Raw genomic sequence first — 18457 nt, forward strand, 5'->3', positions numbered from 1 at the left:
TCACTAGGATTGGAGCCATTTAAATAAATGCAGGGGACACAATGTAATCAGGACTGATACAAGGAGCAGAAAATAATTGAATTAACATGATTGGTTCAGGATCAGTTACAGAGCTCTTAAATATGACACCAAGGATAACACAAAATGATAACAAGACAGGGCAGTGATCATCAATCCACTATGATGTTTAATTGATTGTGCCTGGTAACACTCCCCATCTTGTTCTGATCTTTATCCTAGGGAAATGACCTTAGATAAACCAGAGGTGACATGCTGGAACATCATTGTGCGTTATCCACGGATTGTCACAAAGCTACTCCTTCACGGTGCAAGAGATCTCCCAGTGCAAGAATCCTCTGGAGGTATGGCCAGTGTTGAGCTAATACTTCTTCTTTCTTATGAGGCCATTCAGACTAATGAGTCCACTCAAGCTCAGGGGATTCCCATCTGTCACATTCCTTAATTTATTTCCATATAACCTATTCTATTTCACACACCCAGGTTGTGATGCATCCAGTCAGAATGCTCCCCACCCTATGGGTGACAAAGTTTGCAAGAGTCTTTGATGACATACCAAATCTTCTCAATATACTTTATACTTTATTGTTACCAAACAATTGGTACTAGAACGTACAATCATCACAGCGTTATTTGATTCTGTGCTTCACACTCCCCGGATTACAAATATTAAAAATAGTTAAAATTAGTAAATATTAAAAATTTAAATCATAAATAGAAAATAGAAAAATGGGAAGTAAGGTAGTGCAAAAAAAACCGAGAGGCAGGTCCGGATATTTGGAGGGTACGGCCCAGATCCGGGTCGGGATCGTTCAGCAGTCTTATCACAGTTGGAAAGAAGCTGTTCCCAAATCTGGCTGTATGAGTCTTCAGGCTCCTGAGCCTTCTCCTGGAGGGAAGAGGGACGAAAAGTGTGTTGGCTGGGTGGGTCATGTCCTTGATTATCCTGGCAGCACTGCTCCGACAGTGTGTGGTGTAAAGTGAGTCCAATCTCCAACAAAGTACAGTCGCTGGCATGCCTTCTTTGTGATTACATCAATGTGCTGGACCCAGGATAGATCCTCTCTGAGGTCTTGACACTGAGGAATTCAAAGCTGCTCACCAGTTCCATCGCTGACACCTCAGTGAGGACTGGTGTGTTTTATCCCGCCTTCCCTTTGAAGTCCACATTTAGTTCCTTGGTTTTGCTGACATTGAGTGTGAGGTTGTTGTACAACACCACTCAGCCAGCTGATCTATCTCACTCATGTACACCACCTCATCCCCATCTGAAATTTTACCATCAGCAGTGGTGCCTTCTGAATTTATAAAAGGTGTATGAGCTGTGCATAGCCACACAATCATGAGTGCCGGGAAAGTAGAGCAGTGCACCAAACACACATCCTTGAGGTGCCCCTGTGTTGATTGTCATCAAGGAGGAGATATTACCAATCCATACCGACAGTGGTCTCCCGCTAAGAAAATTGAGATAGCAGTTGGAGGTCTGGACCAAACTTGGTTTGCTAGATCTGCACAACAGTAGCAGTAACTCCATGCACCATTCTGCCACTTGATATTATAGAAAACCAATACCTTTATAAAAAAATTTTGAATTGTCTCTGGTTATTCTTACATCTCTGTCCCTACTAAACAATCTTTACCCAGTTGGTGGGGGTAGGCTGATAGAACAAAATCTCTTACTGGTTGACATACATAAAATTATTGGCTCTCTGAAAGAATTTTAATGCATACAGCTGGGTGTGCTCTTTGTAGATTGGATTGTCATTCTGTTTTGACAGTATGTATTTACCTTTGGTAAACTGCAAACACCCAAGTGTCTGAAACAGAGACATTTCTAATACTGACGTGATTAGTAGAAAATATCACTAGTGACTTCATGTTAACAATGGAAAATATTCTCTTGGATTTTATCCCAGCATTTGTTCCCATTGATAACCATTGGCATCTAGCTATCTGATATCATCAGGGCCAGTAAGAAATAAGTTCAACTATAGGAACTAGAGTGATGTAATTCTGCACTTTTCCATTCACAAACTTCTCAGGTCTGAAAGGATATTTGATGAGCATGCTGATTTTTAAATCAATCTCATCTTAATAATTGTTCTAACTATTATACAAATTAGAAATGGACAAATCAAACATCTGAAAAATGTACCATCAACTCATTTTCACGGCATCCTGCATGACGTAGAACATTACACCACAGTACAATCCTTTTGGCCCACAATGCTGTGCCCACCTTTTAACCTACTCGAAGATTAGTCTAACCCTTCCCACCCACATAGCCCTCCATTTTCCTATAATGTGTATCTACAAGTTTCTTAATTGCCCCTAAGGTATCTGCTTCTACCACCAACCCAGGCAGGGTGATCCATGCACTCACTGCTCTCTATCTAAAGAACTACTATTGACATCACCCCCCCCCATACTTTCCTCCAATCACCTTAAAATTATGCCCCCTGGTATTATCCATTTTCACCCTGGGAAAAGGTCCCTGGTTATCCACTTGATCTATGCCTCTTATCATCTTGTACACCTCTGTCAAGTCACCTCTCATCTTCCTTCATGACAAAGAGAAAAGCACCAGTTCATTCGTTCAACCCATCCTTATATCTTCAAAAGACATGCTCTCTAAATCTCTCTGCATCCTCTCTAATGACTCTACATCAGTGAAGTGACCAGAACTGAGCACAATGATCTGTGTGGTTTAATCAGGTTTTTTTTTTAAGAGCTACAACATTACCTCCCAGCTTCTGAACTCAATCCCATGACTAATCACCCTATCAAATTTGAGAGGTTTATAGACATGGGAAAATTATGCTACGTCCCTTTTTGGTAAGTTAAATGCATTTCTCTGAATATACTCTGAAATTATAGCACAATGGTACAGCAGTTTGGTCTATTGCTTCACAGTGTCAAATCAAGAACCCTGCTCCAATCCTGACCCTAGGTGCTATAGGTATTGGGGTCCATGTTGCGAGGGTCCGATCCTGACCCTAGGTGCTACAGGTATTGGGGTCCATGCTGCGAGGGTCCAATTCTGACCCTAGGTGCTACAGGTATTGGGGCCCGTGTTGTGGGGGTCCGATCCTGACCCTAGGTGCTGTAGGTATTGGGGTCCATGTTGCGAGGGTTTCTGCTGGGTCCAGTTTCCTCTCATGGAACTCAGGAAACAGAAAAATGGACTGATGGTGTATTCCATTTGAAACCAGTATAAGATTAGGTGTGCCAAATTACCTCTTTCTGTGTTGCAAAACCAGTGCAACTCAGACCAGGGTGATGGGTGTCCTTATTGATGGATGCTGCCTTTTTGAGGCATTGCCTTTTGAAGAAGTCCTCAGTGTTGAAGAGGCCAGTGCCCATGATAGAGCTGGCTGAGTTTATCGCTTTCTGCAGCTCTTTCTGATCCTGTGTAGCGGCCCCTCCATTCCAGAGAACTAGCTAGAATGCTCTCCATGGTACAGCTGTAGAAATTTGAGTACCTTTGGTATCATGACAAATCTCCTTAAACTCCTACTGAGATGTAGCCCCATTCCCTTCGTCTCTTTTCAATTCCCCATTCTGACTACCCTCTCACCCCTTCTCTTCATCTCAACTGCCCATCACCTTCCTCTGGTGCCCCCTTTCTTTCCCTTTATTTCATGGTCCACTGTCTTCTCCTTTCAGATTCCTTTTTGCAGCCCTCTACCTCTTTCCACCTAGCGCCTCCAGCTTCTTGCATCATCCCCACTCCCTCACCAACCCACCATCTCACCTATCACTTTTCAGCTTGTACTCCTCCACCTTCTTATCCTGACACCTGTCCCCTTCCCTTCCAGTCCTGATGAAGAGTCTCAGCCTAAAACATCAACTGTTTATTCCCCTCCATGGATGCTGCCTGACTTGCTGAGTTCCTCCACCATTTTGTGTGTCGCTCAATATTTCCAGCATCTGCAGGATCTCTTGTGTTTATAGTCTCCACATTGCAGTCAGTTTTATAGTGAAATAAATGCAAGTAGCAAAATTAATTCTGCTACAACTTATTATCACTGATATTAGGACTCTTTCATGATCAAGTAGCAAGTAACCTTGAAACAAGATTTACAAAGCAGCATTCAAAATCAATTAGATTTATGAGTCCAGGGCAAAGATTTTTTTCTTTACGTCTTCATCTTTGTAACATTATTCAATATTAAGTAGCAAACATAATTTACGAAAAGAATGTAAAACTAAATTGAATTCCTTTCTTTGTGTATTCCAGGAGCAAACCCATACGCAGTAATTAAATGTGAATTTCGCAGCGTACGTACTGCTGTCTTTGAAAACACGCTGAATCCACAATTTGACTCCAGCGTAATATTTTACAGGAAGAGCCCTACCCTTCCAATCATCATTCAGGTAAGGCATATTTTCACTACTGGGAATCAATGGCTGGACTGCAAAATGGGAAAAGGATTTCTGGTATTGTCTGAGTTGGCATACTGTGCTAGACCCAAAAAAACTGTATTGAATATGAAGAAATAACATGATCACATCATTTGCTGCTGTTACAATATTGCTCATTTAACCAAAAGTATGAACCTTGACTAATCTATATCACTGAAATCAATTGTAACAAACACTTCATTTTGCCTGCTCTTTCTTCCTGGGGTGAAATTAATTAATGTTGCATGGAAAGAAATCAGATCTTCTTTATTACACAATCATTAATCTGTACAGAAAATTCTGGGGGAAGCACTGCAATTTATTTAGCAACTCTGGAGAAAGGAACAGAGCTAATGCTTCAGGAAGGTAACCTTATTTGGAACATGTAACAATATTAATATTCATTTATTTGCCACATCTTGGGTGGCAGGATGGAGATATGTCTCTACCAAAGGAGGTGTAAGGCGGTCTTTTCCTGCGCTAGCTTGCAGGTCACCCTTGGGCAAAGTGTAGCAGCTGCTTAGCTCCCCCAGCCCCCCCACCCCGCCCAATCAGGCTCCTATGAAACTATGGGAGCAGGTGGGGTATATCAGAAGTCCTGGTTATGCAACCACTGACACCAGGCAGACAGTCTCTGAGAAGTATTGATAATGGCTGGAGTCACCCATCTTGTTAAGACACTGCCCAGAAGATAACAATGGCAAACCACTTCTGAAGAAATAATTGCTGAGAACAATAAAGGTCATGGAAAGACCATGAGCACCCATATCATAAGACATGGCAACATAACGAACAAGTGATAGTACATCAAAGTGTTCGACAGGTGCAATAACAGACAGCATTGGAGAGAGTGTCATAGAGTGATACTGTGGCAACCCACTTGTTAAACAAGCAAACCGGCTCACAAAATAGCCCTCACGCGGGGAGAGACTTTTGTAATACACCTCTGATGTCATTTCCGCCCGGCGAGGGCTGAAAGGGAACTGCTTAAAAGCCAGTGCCGTGAAGTTTGAATAAACGAGTCTCAAGTGCGACTTACAGACTGCGTGTCGTTATTTCTAGCTCTGTGTGTAGCACATCACTACACTGGTGACCCCGACAGTCCAAACGGGATTTGGACCAAAGATGATCAACTCTTCATCTGTTTACGCAGTTTCACAAAAACTGCCAACTTTCTGGACGCTGCGACCACGCGTGTGGTTTGACCAAGCAGAAGCCCAGTTCCAGATTCGGCAGATATCTTCTGATTCCACGCGTTACTTTTACGTGGTGAACTCTCTTGACCAGGAGACAGCCGCACGGGTTGGGGATTTCATACAGTCACCCCCCGAAGGAGGCAAATATGCAGCATTCAAAGCGCTGCTCATAGGGACCTTTGGCCTCTCACAGCGTGAGCAAGGTGCCTGCTTGCTGCACCTGGACGGTTTGGGAGACAGGCCGCCGTCAGCACTAATGAATGAGATGCTGGCCCTGGCTGAAGAACATAAGCCCTGCCTCTTGTTTGAGCAGGCGTTCCTAGAACAACTACCCGAGGACATACATCTGCTGCTGGCCGACGCAGATTTCAGCGACCCCCGGAAGGTGGTGGCCTGGTCCAATGTGCTGTGGAAAGCCAAGAGGGAGAGCAGGGTGTCCGTCGGACAGATTACCAAGCCACACGCCCAACAGCAGGCCAGACCAGGCCTGGCAACGGAGCGCACACAACCCAGAGGAAGGAGTGAGGAGGCCAAAGAACAGTGGTGTTTCTACCACCAGCAGTGGGGCACAAAAGCCCGCCGTTGTCGCCCGCCCTGCAAGTTCCCAGCAAACGCCAAGGCCAGCGGCCGCTAATGGCTATGGTAGCTGGGCACCAGGACAGCCTCTTGTACGTCTGGGACAAACAGTCAGGACGCTGCTTCTTGGTGGACACCGGAGCGGAGATCAGCGTCTTACCCCCGACGGGGTATGACACCCGCAACAGGGAGATGGGACCCACCCTGAGGGCTGCAAATGGCAGCATGATACGGACCTACGACACCCGCACAGTGCAGCTGCAGTTCGGCGCCAGCCGGTTCACGTGGGACTTCACACTGGCCGCCGTGGCCCAACCACTCCTGGGGGCAGACTTCTTGCGGGCCCATAGCCTGCTGGTTGACTTGCAAGGGAAAAGACTGGTTCATGCCAAGACTTTCCAGACATCCAAGACGCCGGTCCCACACCTGGACTCTATCACGCTGACGGACAACAAATTCACCAGAATCCTGGCGGACTTTCCATCGGTTCTGGCACTGCAGTTCACGGCAGCCATGCCCAGACATGGAGTACAGCACCACATTCCAACCCAGGGACCACCCCTCCATGCCCGCGCACGAAGGCTCCCCCCGGACAAGCTCCGTCTGACAAAGGAGGAGTTCAAGATGATGGAGGAATTGGGGATCGTACGGCGGTCCGACAGCCCATGGGCCTCCCCCCTGCACATGGTGCCCAAAGCAGCCGGGGGCTGGAGACCATGCGGCAACTACCACAGACTGAACAGGGCTACAACTCCAGACCGCTACCCCGTGCCGCACATACAGGACTTTGCAGCAAACCTGCATGGGGCAAGCATCTTTTCCAAAGTAGACCTCGTCCGGGGATACCATCAAATCCCAGTACACCCTGAAGACATCCCCAAAACAGCACTCATCACCCCGTTCGGCCTGTTCGAATTCCTCCGAATGCCATTCGGCCTGAAGAATGCAGCACAGACGTTCCAGTGGCTAATGGATGCGGTGGGACGCGACCTGGACTTTGCATTCATCTATTTGGACGACACCCTCATAGCCAGCAGTAGTCGTCAGGAGCATCTGTCCCACCTCCGCCAGCTCTACTCCCGCCTGAGTGATTTCGGCCTCACGATCAACCCAGCCAAATGCCAGTTCGGACTCGACACCATCGACTTCCTGGGCCACAGGATTACCAAAGACGGGGCACCACCTCTGCCCGCCAGGGTAGGCGTGATCTGCCACTTCGCCCGGCCCAACACAGTCAAAGACCTGCAGGAGTTCGTCGGTATGGTGAACTTCTACCACCGCTTCCTCCCCTCAGCAGCCCGTATCATGCGCCCTTTGTTCAGCCTGATGTCCGGTAAAGGCAAGGACATTACTTGGGACGAAGAGACCGCGGCCGCTTTCGTTAAAGCTAAGGAAGCCTTGGCAGACGCCGTGATGCTGGTGCACCCTAGAACGGATGTTCCAACCATCCTCACAGTGGACACATCCAACACAACAGTTGGTGGGGTGCTGGAACAACTCATTGAGGGGCGCTGGCAACCCCTGGCATTCTTCAGCAGGCACCTACGGCCATCCGAACTCAAATACAGTGCCTTCAACCGGGAGCTGTTGGCACTATATCTGGCAATCTGGCATTTCAGGTACTTCTTAGAAGGCAGGCGATTCACTGCGTTCACGGACCACAAACCGTTGACCTTTGCATTCACGAAGGTGTCCGATCCCTGGTCGACCCACCAGCAGCGACATCTGTCTTACATCTCCGAGTACGTGACGGACATCCGGCATGTCTTGGGAAAGGATCACGTCGTGGCGGACACACTCTCCAGACCAGCGATCCATTCCTGTCCCGGGGGTAGACTATGCAGCACTAGCGGAGGCGCAGCAGGCAGACAACGAGATGCCCAGATACAGGACCGCAGTCTCGGGTTTGCAGCAGCAAGACTTCCTCGTAGGCCCAGGTGAGAGGACCCTCCTGTGTGACGTGGCTACCGGCCAACCTCGCCCCATCGTCCCGGCAGCCTAGCGGCGGTGAGTTTTCAACTCCATACATGGCTTGGCGCACCCATCTATGGGGACAACCGTCCGGATGGTCTTCAGCAAGTTCGTGTGGCATGGACTTCGCAAACAGGTCAGCAAATGGGCCAAAACGTGCATGCAGTGCCAAACAGCCAAGGTGCAGTGGCACACCAAAGCCCCGCTGCAGCAGTTCGAACCCACCCGCTGGAGGTTCGACCACATTCATGTGGATATCGTGGGGCCCCTGCCAGTGTCGCGAGGAGCGCGATACCTCCTAACTATGGTAGACCGGTTCACCAGATGGCCAGAGGCGGTCCTGCTCACCAACACCACCGCTGATTCCTGCGCCCGAGCGCTGATTGCAAACTGGGTAGCACGCTTCGGGATACCAGCCCACATTACCTCCAACAGAGGCGCCCAGTTCACCTCCAGCCTGTGGTCAGCTGTGGCCAGCCTGTTGGGAACACAATTACACCACACAACTGCCTACCACCCACAGTCGAACGCTTCCACCGTCATTTAAAATTGGTTCTCGTGGCCTGCCTGAAAGGGCCTAACTGGGTGGACGAACTTCCCTGGGTCCTGCTCGGAATCCGCACGGCGTCCAAAGAGGATCTGCACACCTCGTCGGCCAAGCTGGTGTACGGCACACCCCTGGTCATCCCAGGAGAGTTCATACCAGCCTCAAGGGGGCAAGAGGAAGAACCCGCAGCAGTCCTGGGGCTCAGCAACCTGGCCCCCATACCGACTTCACAGCACGGACAGATCCTGACCTGCGTACCCAAAGACCTGCAGAACTGTAAGTTTGTATTTGTACGACGGGGTGGACACCGGGCACCGCTACAGCGGCCCTACGAGGGGCCAATTAAGGTGTTCAGGAACAACGGGTCCATGTTCGTGCTGGACACGGGGGAGAGAGGAGGTTTTCACAGTAGACCAACTCAAACCAGCCCATGTGGACTTGGTGCAGCCGGTCGAGGTTCAGGCACCGCGGCGCAGAGGCAAATCGTCCAAACAGAGACTGATCCACATTGGGGGTGTATCGCCGGTTCGGGGGGGGGGTGGTTTATGTGGTGACCCACTTTCTAGACAAGCGAACTGGCTCACAAAATAGCCCGCGTGTGGGGAGAGACTTTTGTAATGCACCTCTGACGTCATTTCTGCCCGGCGAGGGCTGGAAGGGAACTGCTTAAAAGCCAGTGCCACGAAATTTGAATAACCGAGTCTCGAGTGCGACCTACAGACTGTGTGTCGTTATTTCTAGCTCTGTGTGTAGCACATCGCTACAATACAACAGGGAAATGGGCTGTTCGGTCCATTGAGCTACACAAACCAGTAACCACTCATTTTACACTAATGCTACATTGATCCTCTTTTATTTTAAAAATCCTTCCCAAGATTCTACTCCTCACCTACACAACAGGGACGATCTATGGTAGCCAATTAGCCTACCGACTCAAACCTTTTGTTAGAATGTGGGAAGATACCGGAGCACTTGGAGAAAACCCAGTGATGAGAGGGAGAGCATCCACTGGAATGGCGGAGCAGACTCGATGGGCTGAATGGCCTAATTCTGCTCCTGTGTCTTATGGTCTAACACTGAAACTCCAAACACACAGCATCCAAGGTCAGAATTGAATGGATCTCTGGCGCTTTGAGGCAGCAGCTTTAGTGGAGGTGTCACCATGGTACAACAGTAAGGTGAACCTTGGTCAAAGGTGGCATATTCTGAAGGAAGAAAGTGGTGGAGACATTTTGGGAGGCAGATCCTCAAATTTAGAACCTTGCAACTAAAGGGGTGGCTTTCCACAATTAAGATCAGGAGGATAGCAAATGGCTAGAACTGAAGGGCTACTTGCATCTTGAAGGCTAAGGTTGGAGAGGATTGCAGAGATAATGAGGGTGAAAGATCATGGGGGGATCTGAAAATGAGAATGAACATTTTAAGAAATTTAAAAAAAAATTTTATACAACTGCAAGGGAAGGGATGCAATTCATTTCTGCCCAAGGTGAGATCAAAGCCTCTTTTCTTTGTTTACAGATTTGGAACAGCAACAGATTTTATGATAAGTTAATGGGGGAGGTGACCCTCGAAGGATCCCAAGATAACCCCATCACTCAACAGACCTTGCAGCTTCAGAACAAGGGCCAGCAGGAAGGCGAGACGCCAGGCAGCATCACCATCACTGTCAAGAGCAGCAACAACCTGGCAGCATTCTGAAATGCAAAGGCTGCCAAGATAACCACATTGCAGCTGTGCTTCAAACACATCCTTTTTATTCCTCCCAGAACAGAGTGCAGAGATTTAAACAACGGCTTATGAAAGAACCTGTCAACACCTACTTCCCTTCCTCTCCAACCCTCTAACCATCACAAAAAATGTTCCAAGTATGTGACTTAAGAAAAAAATTTCTTAATTATTATCTCCAATAGCAATAGCCAATCACGTTCTGTGTTGCAAATCTATTTTTAACCCATTTCTGATAATCAGTATGCTACGCAAAATGCTGAAACATATGACTCGACTTATTTCTCTCTTTAAATTTATAGAAAAGATTTTCTTTACCAACATATCTTTATAAGGCATTGGTCAGACCAAATAGAACATAGAATAGTACAGCACAGTTCAGGCCCTTCGGCCCACAATGTTGTGCCGACCCTCAAACCCTGCCTCCCATATAAGCCCCCACCTTAAATTCTTCCATATACCTGTCTAATAGTCTCTTAAACTTCACTAGTGTATCTGCCTCCACCACTGACTCAGGGAGTGCATTCCACACACCAACCACTCTCTGAGGTAAAAAACTTTCCTCTAATATCCCCCTTGAACTTCCCACCCCTTACCTTAAAGCCATGTCCTCTTGTATTGAGCAGTGGTGCCTTGGGGAAGAGGCACTGGCTATCCACTCTATCTATTCCTCTTATTATCTTGTACACCTCCATCATGTCTCCTCTCATCCTCCTCTCCAAAGAGTAAAGCCCTAGCTCCCTTAATCTCTGATCATAATGCTGTAAATCTGGAGTATTGAGAGCAGTTTTCGGCCTCCTATCTAAGAATGGATGTGCTGGCATTGGAGACGGTCCAGGGGAGGTTTATGAGAAGGTTTCTGGGATGAAAGGGTTAACATATGAGGAGAGTTTGATCACTCTGAGCCTGTACTCACTGGAGCTTAGAAGAATGGTTTGGGGAGAGGGGGAGAATCTCATCAAAATCCACTAAATATTGGAAGGCCTAGATAGAGTGGATGTGCAGAGGATGTTTTCAATAGTGGGAGAGTCTAGGACCAGAGGGCATAGCCTCAGGACAGAAGTATGTCCATGTAGAACAAAGATGAAGAGGAATTTATTTAGCCAGAGGGTGGTGAATCTATTGAATTCATAACCACAAACTGCCATGGAGGCCAAGTCATTGAGTATTTAAAGCAGAGGTTGATAGGTAATTAGTACCGATGTCAAAGATGAAGGGATTGAGAAAGAAAATAAATTAGCCATGGTTGAATGGGGGAGCAGATTCAATGAGCCAAATGGTCAAATTCTGATGCTGCAATTTATAGTCCCATACTGGATCCAAGTTCCACAATTCCTGATACCGTATTTGCTGCTGCTTCCTCTGCTGGGTCAAGACCATTACAGCATTGCTGTCAGGTATGTTATGTAGGTCTAGATGTTAATGCCCCTTATTTGCACTCCTGAGACATGCTGCCTAGACTCTGTGGGGTGGCCAAGTGTCTGGTGGCATCTTCTGGGTTATCAAGTGGGTGCCCTCTTTCCTCAGTGTTTCCTCAAGCCCACGACACCTCCGGAGGGTTCAGCATTGAATCCCGGCATCCCAGGCTCACCCCCTAGATGCCTTTCACTCACTTGGGGGCCCAGATGGAATCCTTTCTCTTCATCCAGAGCCACTGACTACCCTTTTCAGCAGCTCTGGAGAGGTCTTTGACTGCTTGTCAGTGTGTCTTCCCTCGCACTCCCAGCTCCCGGAGTAGCCTTGATGTTGATGAGGCTACAAATCCTCTGCAGCCTACTTCCACCGGTCGGACCTTTGCTTTCCAGCCACGTTGTTGCACATTGACTGTAAGCTCAGCATACCTCAGCTTCTTGCGCTCGTAGGCCTCCTCCACTGCATCCTCCCAGGGCACTGTAAGCTCGATGATGTAAACAAGATGGAGTGAGGCCAATCATAGCACAAGGTCTGGTCAGAGGTTGGCTTCTGCAATTTCAGTTGGGAAGCAGAGCCCTTGGCCTAAGTTTGCCACCATCTTCCAATCACATGCCCCACCGAGCTGCCCGGTGTCTGGTCTCGATGTATCGAGTCTGGCTTGACCCTCACCTTCCTGGACAAATGCTGTTAATGGCCAGTGGGATGAAGGGGGAGGGAGAGTGTTGACGCTCATCCGCCGACTTTCCGGCACTGCTGCAAGACACCATAGCACCTAGTTGTGCTGGCAGGTGTATTGGCCTTGAGTAAGGCTGGTCTTGCAGCCCACCAGAATGTGTTTTAGTGTTGCTGAAGTCGGGCAGAGGGAGCATGTGGGGTCCTTTCCATACCACTGGCTGAGATTCATGGGAGACGTCATAGGCAGCCATGTTGGTGAAGCTCGTTCTGAACGTCCCCATCTCCCACAGCTCTTTCCAGGAGATCTTTCTTTTCTTCACTCCCTCCCATCTCATCCATTGCCCTTGCCTTGCCTGAGCGATGGCCTTTGCGCCCCTTACCGCCTCCTCCTGCCGACGTATCTCCTGCGTCACGAGCCTGCGTCTCTGAGACGGAGCAGCCTTGTTCCAGGCTGGTGTACTGTCCCCAAGGCCAAGACCGCTCCTCCCCGCTGCACTCGGCCCACGATGTCCCTGTGCTCGAGAGTCGCCTTTGCTTGCTCGGTTGCTCCTGATGGAGTCCATTTCCTCCCAGTATCCAGGATGAGGGTAGCTTGTGCTACAAATAGATCACTCGCCTCTGTTAACATCATCTCCAGTCCTATTTTGGTGTACTTGTACTCCTCTGAAAGACTGGAAATGGGTATCTCTAGGACTCCTTTGCTGTAGAGCAAATCCTTTCTCTTCATCCAGAGCCACTGACTACAATTTTCAGCACCTCTGGAGAGGTCTTTGACTACTTGTCGGTGTGACTTCCCTCACGCTCCCAACCCCTGGAATAGCCTTGATATTGTTGTGGCTACAAATCCAGTTTACACTGCCACTCTTCACCTCCCCTTTAGCCCCAGATTTGCTCTCCCTTGGAGGATGCGCACTTCAGAAAGCTGGTATATTTTGGTCAGTAAATTAGAATGACTGAGCATTGAATGGTAAAAACATCCTGTGCTGTGTGGGAACTCCAGCTGCTACTAGGGTCGCAGGTTGTACTGTCAAATGGAGCACGAGCTGCAGAGAACTACGGTGGTAGTACATTTCAGGAGTTAGCACCCGACTCTTTTCACAACTTCATGGTGCAAGAGTTCTTCCAAAGCAAGCTTCCTCCAGAGGTACATCCAATATTATCTACATCCAAATATTGGTGTGATTAATATGTTTTCATATCCCATTCAGCCCAATGAGTCTGTACTAGCTTTCAAAGTTTTTCCTCGGTTACATTCCCATATTTATTTTTATGCAGCCTGTTGTATCTCACGTCTCCTTCAGCTCACTCCTCATTCTCCTCTGCTTTAGGGACAATTTACAACAGCCAACTAACTGGCCAGCATGTCTTTGTGTAATGGGAGGAATCCCACACAAGTAACAGAAAGAATATTCTCATTCACTCACTACACAAGGTCAAGATCGAACCTGGGTCACCAAGAAAGTGTGGCAGCACCACTGTACTGCCAGACATTTCTGGTTGATCCTCACATTTTTGGCAATACCAGTCTTAACCCAGCTATTGGTCAATAGTCTAACAGTTATGCAAAAACAAGTATACAGTGGCATGCAAAAGTTTGGGCACCCCTGGTCAAAATTTCTGTTACCGTGAATAGCTAAGTGAGTAAAAGATGAACTGATTTCCAAAAGGCATAAAGTTAAAGATGACACATTTCTTTAATATTTTAAGCAAGATTACTTTTTTTATTTCCATCTTGTACAGTTTCAAAATAACAAAAAAGGAAAAGGGCCCAAAGCGAAAGTTTGGGCACTCTGCATGGCAGTACTTAGTAACACCCCCTTTGGCAAGTATCATGGTTTGTAAACGCTTTTTGTAGCCAGCTAAGAGTCTTTCAATTCTTGTTTGGGGGATTTTCGCCCATTCTTCCTTGCAAAAGGCTTCTAGTTCTGTGAGATTCTTGGGTCATCTTGCCTGCACTGCTCTTTTGAAGTCTATCCACAGATTTTCAATGATGTTTAGGTCAGGGGACTGTGAGGGCCATAGCAAAACCTTCAGCTTACGCCTCTTGAGGTAGTCCATTGTGGATTTTGAGGTGTGTTTAGGTTCATTATCCTGTTGTAGAAGCCATCCTCTTTTCTTCTTTGGCTTTTCTACAGACGGTGTGATGTTTGCTTCCAGAATTTGCTGGTATTTAATTGAATTCATTCTTCCCACTGCCAGTAAATGTTCCCCGTGCCAGTGGCTGCAACACAAGCCCAAAGCATGATTGATCCACCCCCATGCTTAACAGTTGGAGAGGTGTTCTTTTCAAGAAATTCTGCACCCTTTTTTCTCCAAACATACCTTTGCTCATTGTGGCCAAAAAGTTCTATTCAAAAGGTTCAAAGGAACATCTAAACAAGCCTGATGCATTTTGGAAACAAGTCCTGTGGACTGATGAAGTTAAAATAGAAGTTCTTGGCCGTAATAAGATGGAGAGAAATAGAGAGGGTAAAGATCGAGAAGTTTACTGGTTAGGTTGCATATTACGTATTGTGCACTGTCCTTGTCACTACACTACAGCGAGAATGCAATTGTACTGGACAGAGTGCAGACAAAGTTCACTAGTATATTACATAGAACATAGAATATAGCACAGTACAGGCCGTTCGGCCCAGGATGTTGTACCAACCTTGTATCCTACTCCAAGATCAATCTCACCCTTCCCTCCGACATAGCTTTCTATTATTTTTCTATTCATGTCCCTATCTAAGTCTCTTAAATCTCCCCAATGTACCTGCATCTACCACCATCCCTGGTAGTGTGTATTAGCCATTTCCACCCTGAACAGCAGTGGCTGTCCAACCTATCTGCAGTATGTCTCTTAGTATCTTATACACTTCTATCAAGTCACCTCTTATTTTCCTTCCTTCCAAAGAGGAAACCCTGGTTCAATTAACCTGATAAGGTAAAACTAGAGTGATGCGAACAAGCTGTAAATAAGGGTATTTGGTCAACAAGTAAATGGGAGCTGTCAGAATAGAGACTAAAGAACATACACGGAATAATGTAGAAATTGCAAAATGCAGAGCAGGAGGGCATACCTAGCCATTTCTCTTCTCGTATATCTAGCCTAAATAGCTATGCATTTCTGATGTTAATTTAGTATGGGGAAAGGTTATCCATTCTTCAGTGCAATACATTGAACACCACTTCAGTTTGTCTACGCATATTCATACACCTTTGACATGACTACATTTCAGGTTTGGACCAGCAATGGTTCAAAGATGGTTAAATTAAAAGGGTAGGGTGTCAGGATGGTTAGAGGAAAGAAACAGTTTTGATGAGACTCTTTAAATGTCTTATTCTCTAACTTACCTGTAGCTCTCATTCATGTCAGTTTGACATTGTACAATGTTGTGAACTCCAGGTATCTCTTGAAAGGAAATATTGACAGCCGTCTGGAATTTTAGTTGCAGGAAATGGTAATCAGTTGGAGGAAGGTCGGTGATAATCAATTATGGATTGATCCAGTCACAGCCAATATGTAAACTGATGCAAGAAACTATCATTACCTGCCAGGACTCTGCGCTTAATAACACAAAATCACAGTGTTGATAAATAACAAATAATTCAATTATCCTCAAATTATTTACAAGGCATTAATTCATAAATGAAAATATTTAAGATAGAATTTTTAAAATGATGCATAAAAATAACATTCACTGCAGAATTAAAATACAGTAAGATACAACTAAATTTAAGCTTATGATATAGACAATTCTTTATTTCCTATACTCACGGGCCACATGACTTATAAAAAGTTTGTACTTATTAATTAGCAATGTAAATATTTTTATTAAGATCATATTCAATAATCAATATTGACATGCATTAGAGTGGTGAACAGTAAAGATGTACTAAATATTGATGTGACAACATTGATCTATACTAAGTGGCAACTTTAGTGGGTATACCTGCTCGTTAATGCAAATATCTACTCTGGCAATCATGTGGCAGTAACCCAATGCATAAAAGCACGCAGACATGGTCAAGAGGTTCAGGTGTTCAGAATGAGGAAGAAATGTGTTCTAAGCAACTTTGACCATGGAATAATTGTTGGTGCCAGGCAGCGTGGTTTGAACTGCTCAGAAACTGCTGATCTCCTTGGATTTTCATGCACAACCATTTACAGGGAATGGTGAGGAAAAACTAAAAAAACACATTCAGTAAATGGCAGTTCTGTGGGTGAAAATGCCTTGTTAATGAAAGATCTGAGGAGAATGGCCAGACTGGATCAAGCTGACAGCAACTCAAATAACCATGTGTTACAACGGTGCTGTGTAGAAGAGCATCTCCCAATGCACAACATGTCAAATGTTGAAGTGGATAGACTACAGCAACATGAACCCCCATTCAGTGGCCACTTTGTTAGATGCATAAAGTGTCCATCAAGTTCATAATCGCAGAGCATATTCAAGCCTAGACACAGTGCAAATTCCCATCAAGTTCATAATTGAAAAGGGCCCCCAAGCCTAAACATTCCTAATAGCCAATGAAAATGGAACAGTTTTACAGTATAGATTTTATGTTAGGGAGAATGGGTGAAATAGCAAGGCTTTAAAAATTGAAGATAGCTCAATTAGCATGCAGACGTTGCTAAGCCTGCGTTTCAAAACTCAATCTATAGTAGGAGGTAATGAGTTAAATTCAATATTGTTACATATTGTGAACAGAATACTTGCTGGAGATCTTTTTCTGAAGTCGTCAACCAGAATATCAACACCAATAAATAGGATGGAAAACGGCTGAGGCAAGGATCAGAAGGTGTGATACAGATAATGAGTCTAAAAGAATAAATTCTTTCAACCTCTGCAATTGTTGCAATTTATTCAATATTTTGTTTTCAATAAACAGTAACTTTTCCAAAATTGATTGTGTATAAATGACAACTTTTGTTGAAAATCTGAAATAAGTATTTTCGTCGAATGAAGGCACCTTTGAAGAGACATGACAAATTATTGTGGTTGTGTAACAAAAACAATAAAGCACATGGAATCCCTTTATGTTACAGGGTTCTAAAACGAAGAAAATATCACATGTGGTTATAACTCTCATTGGCTAGATCTCAGCTGGCTAACTGCCAATATGCATATAATTTCTAATTTTATTCATTTTCAAGTTGAATTCAAAGGCGACTAAGGGACAGAATTTTTTATTCCTTATCTGTCGGCAATGTTAAGCTAAAATTAACAGATTCCAATGCAACCTAAGCAGAGCTGCTTCATCCTGATCCTTGAACTCAGTGCCTCAACTATTAAAGGAAATCACGCCATGAGCCTTCGTCACCCTATCAAATTGTGCAGCCACTTTCACCGAGGCAAGGGCTTGGACCCTTTGTGGGTCAATGCTGTTCAAGGTCCTGCTATTAACCGTGCGCTTTCCCTTTACATTTGATCTTCCAAAGTGCATCACGTCACACTTATCCAAATTAAGCTCCATCTGCCTTTTCTCCGTCCATATTGGCAACTGATCTGTATCCCGCAGTGTCCCTTGGCAATCTACTACACTATCCACAACATCATCAATCTTTGTGTCATCTGCAATCTTACCCACCCATCCATGTTTTCATCCAAGTCACTTGTACATAACACAAACTGCAGAGGCTCCAGTATGGATCCTTACAGAACACTACTAGTCATGGGCATGTGATAGCAGTGATTTCCGTCAACCACTACCCCAAGTCTTCTATGAGCAAGCTAATTCTGAATCCAAACAGACAAGTCACCAAGCATCTTTGACTTCTGGATGAGCCTACCACAAGGGAGCATGTTGAATGTCTTACCCAAAATCCACAGTCAACATCCACTGCTCTACCCTCATTAATTACCCTCGTTACCTCTTCAGAAAAATAAACAATCAGGTTAGTAAGAAATGACCTGCTTCACACAATGCCATTCTGACTGTCCATTAT

The 18457-nt window shown here is 45.8% G+C and overlaps 1 protein-coding gene across 3 annotated transcripts in view; it reads left to right on the forward strand.

Annotated features, from left to right (window-relative positions):
* Positions 1 to 17392, forward strand: part of LOC134353101 (calpain-5-like) — a 190757-nt gene extending 173365 nt beyond the window's left edge. For all 3 annotated transcript variants that reach the window (XM_063061001.1, XM_063061002.1, XM_063061003.1), the window contains 3 exons: positions 241 to 362; positions 4259 to 4395; positions 10231 to 17392. In XM_063061001.1, the coding sequence (XP_062917071.1) occupies positions 241 to 362; positions 4259 to 4395; positions 10231 to 10410 (439 nt within the window). In that variant the 3' untranslated portion in view covers positions 10411 to 17392. The remainder of the gene's footprint in view (positions 1 to 240; positions 363 to 4258; positions 4396 to 10230) is intronic.
* Positions 17393 to 18457: the final 1065 nt, after the last annotated feature.

Source organism: Mobula hypostoma, chromosome 10, assembly GCF_963921235.1.
Source record: "Mobula hypostoma chromosome 10, sMobHyp1.1, whole genome shotgun sequence".
NCBI lineage: Eukaryota > Metazoa > Chordata > Chondrichthyes > Myliobatiformes > Myliobatidae > Mobula > Mobula hypostoma.